Source organism: Micromesistius poutassou (genome assembly GCF_964030765.1).
Source record: "Micromesistius poutassou genome assembly, contig: SCAFFOLD_6099, whole genome shotgun sequence".
Classification (NCBI taxonomy): Eukaryota; Metazoa; Chordata; class Actinopteri; order Gadiformes; family Gadidae; genus Micromesistius; species Micromesistius poutassou.
Genome location: NW_028179858.1, coordinates 5,354 through 12,539, shown reverse-complemented (window position 1 = coordinate 12,539; position 7,186 = coordinate 5,354). Strand labels below are relative to the sequence as shown.

The window sequence follows — 7,186 nt, the reverse complement described above, 5'->3', positions numbered from 1 at the left end:
TGACTCCTGGTCAGGGCTCACCTACCACCACAGAGCTGCTGGTTGCTTTGTGCGCAGTTGCTGTCGTCACACTCGCAGAATGTCCCGTGGAAGCTGCGCAGGCACGCACACTTGCCACACTCGCAGCTGCCGTGGCCGCTGCACAGCTGAGAGGACTCGCCCTGGCGGCACTTCTGGTCCAGGGAGACCTGGTCCTCACTCTGCTCACACTCACACGCCTGGCCCAGGAAGCCCGGGTCGCAGCTGCGGAGCACATCGCACACTGATGAACACGGGCCTGGAGACCAGCGCGCACCAACAACAACACAGACAGCCTCAGGTTGGAGTGCCGAGTGTCTGTTCACGTCCTCATGAATGGAACCACGGGCAGAAGTCTGAACGCTGATGGAATGCTTGAGTCCAGGCTTCCTCAGCAACCGTGCAGACAAGTAACGAGCAAACATTCACGTTAACATTCAGGGCATTCAGCAGACCCTTTTATGCAAAGCAACGAACAATACGTACATTTGTCAGGAGAAAGAGAAACAACAATATATCGCTGTCGGTACAGTAAGGATATTCATAGAACCAAGTGCCAAGCACTAAAAATTGCAAGGTTAACCCATTCCCCGTATACAACAGAGATAGTTAGGATAAGATGCTACACAAAGTAAGTACTATTTTTAAGTGCAAGGACGAACATACAATAAGTTAGTACATTGAGTGCCAGGACGTACAACATACAATAAGTGCGTAAGAGAGGTCTGGGGAGGGGTGGGGGGGTAAGGGGGGAGTCTACGCAAAGTACAGGTGAACTCTGAACAAGTGAGTCTTCAGTCTTTTGAGGACGCTGGTGAGCATGCAGTGACAGTGCCAAAATGATACAGTAGAGATAAGTCCTGAGTCCTGTTTCTTTTCCAGTGGGGTACTGTGCAGTACATTGACTTCACCTTTCTCCCAGGGATCACAGCAGCGTTGAGGAGCGTTACCTGCACGTGCCGCAGCTCAGCGTGCCGTTCCCGCTGCAGGAGGGAGAGCGCTCCTTGACCGGGCCGCAGTCGCACTCGCACCTCATCGTCACTGTGACCTTCAGCTGCTCACTGATGCCCTGAATGGAGAGGTGGAACTCTGTCTTCTCCTTCAGACACTTGGACATGTTCAGCTGGACCGTGAAATCCACCTGGGGAGGAGGATAGATGAGTGGTTAGGGTGAAGACTGATCTACCTGGGGAGGATAGATGAGTGGTTAGGGTGGGGTTAGACTACCAGAAGAGAGGTTGTGGGTTTGATCCCAAGGGTCTGTAATCAACCTGGAGGCAGAAATCTCTTGAAATGGAAAGGAAGGGAGGAAAAGGAGACAAGGAAAGAAAGGGAGGAAAGACAACAAGGAAAGGAAGGGAGGAAAATAAACAAGGAAAGGAAACAAGGATAGGAAGGTAAGAAAGGAAACAAGGAAAGGAAGGGAGGAAAGGAAACAAGGAAAGGAAACAAGGATAGGAAGGGAAGAAAGGAAACAAGGAAAGGAAGGGAGTAAAGGAGACAAGGAAAGGAAGGGAGGAAAGGAGACAAGGCTCCAAACTGACACCAGTCAGTAGTGGGAGGGCTCTTCAGGGCGTGGCCCACCTGCTGGTTGATCTTGATGTCCTTGCACTCTGCTCTGGGGCTCCACGGGGCGGGGCCCAGCCCGGGGGTGCAGTGGGCCCGGTAGGCCACCTCCAGCCCCGGGGGGGTGGCCTGGTGCTCCAGGACCACGCTGGAGGACAGGCTCTGCACACACACAACACACACACACACACACACACACACACAAACCGTGATCAGCTGAGCTTCACAGAAGGAAGGTCATGGTGCACATTCTCCACTGCAGCTCTTAACCTGCTCTTAACTCCTTGGTTGTTCTGAATGTAAGATGCTTGATTTGTGAAGGGCTGCCTGGCCTCCGATGACAGAGGTATTGTTCATGTATCGAGGGCTTTGGTATACGCACATTGTAAGCATTTTTGATGAGCTGGACGACATTGCTGGAATCGCTCTCCAGAACTCCGACCACAGACTGTGGGATCATTTTACTCAGTTCCTGTCCGGGGAGAAGATAAACCATTAGGACAGAAGAAGTGAATGATAATGAGAAGCAACCGACTCCACCACCACTGAATGTTCGCTCTCCGGGAGAACCTCATAAGCTGCAGAAATGTTTTTGGTGACGGCGAATATGAGCTGGATGTTGTTGGCGGTGAGGACTCGGGCCAGCTGTCCGATGGAGGGGTAATCCTGGTGGAGAAGAGAGACAACATCACACTGGTTCATCTGGAGACACACGCTGGTCGCGGTTCTGTGCTAGGAGCACAACCTTGACTTTGATGCTGAGGGCTGCTTACGAATCGCGTCCCATTGTAGAGGCCGCTCGGGGAGAGGTGGCAGCGGCCGTCTGAGGGCTCGCTGAGCCCGGCCAGACGCCCGTCCCCCGCCATGTGGAACGTGTCGTCGGACGTGTACACCAGGATCTTGGTCCCGTTGTTCCAGCCAATCACGTCCTACCCACAGAACCACAGGAGGTAAACGTCCTGGCACTTAATGTACGCACTTGATGAACACACTTGATGAACGCACTTGATGAACTGGCACTTAATGTACGCTGTATTTATTCATAGTACTTCTGCAGTAGCTAGCTGTCACTGAACATCTTTACTGTACCGACAGCGATATATTGTCTGACTTCTTATGACAAATGCACTTGTCAGTCGCTTTGGAAGCGTCTGCTAAATGCCCTAAATGTAAATGTAGGTAAACAAACAGCTATGGAGTGGACCAGAGAGGAGGGAGAGGAGGGAGAGGAGAGAGAGGGGGGAGAGGAGGGAGAGGGGGGAGAGTGGGCAGAGGAGAGGAGAGGAGGAGAGGGGGGAGAGGAGGAGAGGAGGAAAGGTTGGAGAGGAGGAGAGGAGGGAGAGGAGGGAGGGGAGAGGGAGGAGAGGGAGGAGAGGGGGGAGAGGAGGGGGAGGGACAGGATGAGAGGAGGAGAGGAGGGAGAGGAGGGGGAGGGAGAGGATGAGAGGAGGGGGAGGAGGAGAGGAGGGAGAGGAGGGAGAGGGGGAAGAGGGCCCCAGGAGTCCTCATGGGATAGCCGGTGTGATGTGTTATGTGATGTGATGTGTGTGATGTGATGTGATGTGTGTGATGTGATGTGTTATGTGATGTGATGTGTGTGATGTGATGTGATGTGTGTGATGTGATGTGTTATGTGATGTGTTATGTGATGTGATGTGTGTGATGTGATGTGTTATGTGTGTTGTGTGTGATGTGATGTGTTATGTGATGTGTTATGTGATGTGCGTTACCTTGCAGACCACGGCTTGCATGATGGCGTCAAAGCTTGACTCGGGTGAGTCCAGGTTGGCAGAGATCCTCTGCCCAATGACCTCTCTCTTGAAGGCCGCAGCGTCTTCTGTGAGGTTCAGGAGGTTCTGGTAGCTGAAGGCCGGCTGGCAGCGGGTGCCTCGGTACGGACTTGGATCCCTCCTCTTCCTCTTCATCTGACTCACGTAGGGCAACGCCACCTTGTCCACAAAGGACCCGAATCCTAAAAACAAAGAGAAACCAGGAGACTGTCTCACATCGAGGTCACGTCACAAAGCAGAGATCCGGAGAACCAGGAGGTCCACGTCTGAGCTCACCTATCCGCAGGTGCTTGGTGAAGCTCTGCAGAGTGCTGACCACGTCCTGACTCAGCTTCTTGATGGTGTCCAGGTCGTCCCCCATGGAGAAGGACAGGTCCATGAGGTAGTAGAGGTCGATGGGGTAGCCCTCGGCCCGCTTGAACGACACCTTGAAGGTTTGTGGAACTCCTGAGATCCATTGAGAGAAAAATATGAATGAAATGGACAACGCGACAAGGATGAAACACGAGGCCCACAGCCCTATTCTACGTCATCGCTCCTTTTTCAAAACATCAACTTAAAGGTCCCATGACATGACATTTAGCATTTTGCAGTGTTTTCTGCGCACTCACCCACTCTGAGCTGAATGTCGATCTGTTGGGGTCGGAGCTGCACAGTGTCGTCAGAAGCGTCACTCAGCTCTTTGTCCCTCATGAGGACTGCCTCCGTGTCAGGGAGATAGGGCTTTTCACAGCCTTTCCTGGTGAGCGCCTCGCTGGCATCGCAGCGCCTCTCGCTGGGCTCCCAGGCCTGCAGGAAGCCCTGGGAACCACAGGGACCACGAGGGGCACAGAGTCACCCCGGGACCCCTGGATCTACGACTCTCTCTTTGGACGGAGCTCCAGGTCAGATCCACGTTCAGGAAGGGGGGCGACCATTAAAATGAAGCTGAGCTTCTATTCGCAATAAAACTGGACATCGAGTTTATTCACTTTATCTCTCCCATCCGACCCCATCCCCATGAACACGCATGCTTACAGGTCATTCATTCTAGGTTTCTGCCCGATAGTTCTCCTAATATAAGAGACAAGTCTAAAACTCAACCGCTAATCTGATACGACAAATAGGTAATATTCCTTTATGTATATTTGTATCTGAATATGTGAATATGTATGTGTGTATGTGAATATGCATGTGTATAAATATGTTTACGTATGTATATTTGTCTGTGTATGCATGTATGTGTATGTATGTGTGTGTGTGTGAGCGAAGGTGTGTGTGGGTGTGCATGTGTGAGGGTGTGCATGTGTGTGGGTGTGTATCTGTGTGTGTGTGTGTGTGTGTGTGTGTATCTGTGTGTGTGTGTGTGTGTGTGTGTGTGTGTGTGTGTTTGTGTGTGTGTGTGTGTGTGTTTATGTGGGTGTGCATCTGTATACATGTTACACCCAAACCACAATAGAAACGGCCAGAGCGTTTCTCATGCGGTACGTGACAGACCCAGCCTGGTTATGATGCCTTCACGTCGATCTAGGATCCAGCCCCACTAACGACTCCTGTGAGTCCTATCCATATGGCGGGCAAACAGAAAGACCCTGTGATGGACTGTGATGTCCGAGCCCCGCTGGTGGACTGCTAGACTCCTCTCACCGTCGCTGAGCACCAGGCACAGCCCGGGCTCTGGATGCACTCGCTGCAGCTCGGTCGGGGGACACACGTCTGGGCGCCTGAGACACACAGAGATGGGAGTTCAGCAGCAGAGACGATATCAGAATCAGAATCTCTTTGTTGTCATTGCTCATGGTACAACGAAATTTAAATGCAATCCAGATGGTGCGATTCACAACAACATTTAAATATATATATATATATATATATATATATATATATATATATATATATTTATTTATTTATTTCTATATATATATATATATATATATATATATTTAAATGTTGTATATATATATATATATATATATATATATTTAAATGTTGTATATATATATATATATATATATATATATATATATATATGTATATATATATATATATATATATATATATATATATATACCCGCTCACCCAGAACCCCTCCCAGCGGGTGTAGAAGAGGCAGAAGGATTGTCAGCAGAACCATCGGACCGGCTGCGGGCCCACAGACGAACATCCTCCAGGGAACCGGAGACCTGGCCATCAACAACGCTTTCACTTCCTTGCCATTCAATACAATGTTTTAATCGCCTACAGACAGGTGTCAGACAGGGATTTCAACTGTCTTGGCACACACACACACACACACACACACACACACACACACACCCACACACACACACACACACTTTCTATCTTGTGTTTCTAGAATGTAGCACTTAAAGCAGTTGTTTGTTTATTTTCTTGTACTTTTTGGCTTGTGTCTGCAGTGTCGAATACACCTATTCTAATGCGCTTTGGTTGAAAGCTTTAGCTTAATGTGTGTCATGTAGTGAGGTCGTCTAGCTGCTAGTGAGCTACCGGTGAAGAGCCACAAACCCAGGCCGCATGGGCTGTGGTCAGGCGCAATGAGCTGTTCTGGGAAATGCCTTAGTTCACTATTAAAACCTTATATAATACCTTAATAAAATATATAGTAGATTATGAAATAATCATTTAATTTGAAGATGTATTTAAATATTTATCAAAATGCGTAAACACCCATTTTGCGTAAAGTTAATCCTTTCAATTTTATTAATTTTAATAGTTGTTTGAATTAATTAAAGTCGCTAAAAGACCTATTCACAATCTAGACAAATTGGTGCTTGATTTTAACATATTTAGAGACATAATTACCTATAGGGATTTAGCAGACACCTTTATCCAAAGCGACTTACAATAAGTACATATGGTTATATTTGATTTAATTAGTAAGACTACATCACAAGCTGTATCCTGAATCCTCCTAAAACCCTTTGCTCTGGCATCTTATCCCTAAGTTGAAAATTTAAAACATGGTAACTGTGCCTCTCTAAAGGAATAAAAGTCTCTCACCTGCGATCAAGATGCAATGTAAACGCGCTGAAATCTCCAGGTGCTTCCTCCTACCAAGGACCTCCTTTGCACTCAGGGAGAGTTGAGCTGCTGAACCCACACTTCACTCTCTGACTCAATCTGATTTCCACTTCTGATCACCAGTCACGCTCACTTTTCAGTCTATTTATCTGTCTTTTTACTTTGGAAATCTGATTAACATTGCAGTGTCTGATAAAAAGTGCAGGCCTACAAATGAAACGTATGAAGATAGATAAGACAAAGAGGCAGTGTGCAACACAACCCACAGGAAACACAGTTAGCACTTTGTAATAATAACCACTAGAAAAGGGGAACAGCTCAAAGCAGCAGCGCCCTAGTTTAACATTCATGCTCTGGTCTGGTGGCAAACACCCTGAACTTAGTGTTGAACTAAAGATAATGTTATCTCATACAATACAAAGCTACCACCGATTATCATTATATTATCATTAAGAGACATTTTAAGTGAGTCCATGCTCAAAAAGAAGCCATTTTTTGTAGTTCACTTCCTTGGTCACTGGGGGGTGGAAATGAGCAAGTTCAGAACATCGTTGCCCTTTGTTCCACTTGTTCTCAAAGACCCTGATTTCTGAATAAGGCAAATGAGCTGCAAAAAGGTTCACTAACAGTGTGTACAAAAGAAATCCACTAAAGAAGCAGCTTTCTGCAGGTCCACATGGTTTGTGGTTGACAGACAGCTTGCATCACCATTGGTTACCACGAAGGTCACACCACACGAGATACACCACACGACCAGACAACAGACACAACTGAAAACAGACAGCAGACAG

At 47.9% G+C, this 7,186-nt stretch overlaps 1 protein-coding gene across 1 annotated transcript; it reads right to left on the bottom strand.

Annotated features, from left to right (window-relative positions):
- Window positions 1–25: 25 nt before the first annotated feature.
- LOC311371339 (integrin beta-7-like) lies at window positions 26–6,488 on the bottom strand (the record flags this gene model as incomplete). Its single annotated transcript, XM_084489483.1, has 12 exons — window positions 6,375–6,488; window positions 5,433–5,536; window positions 5,001–5,077; window positions 3,986–4,175; window positions 3,651–3,821; window positions 3,315–3,556; window positions 2,358–2,513; window positions 2,155–2,250; window positions 1,967–2,056; window positions 1,603–1,746; window positions 969–1,159; window positions 26–243 (listed from the first exon to the last, which is right to left on the bottom strand). Coding segments are annotated over exons 2-12 (1,660 nt in total), but the record flags the coding sequence as incomplete, so codon positions are not given.
- Window positions 6,489–7,186: the final 698 nt, after the last annotated feature.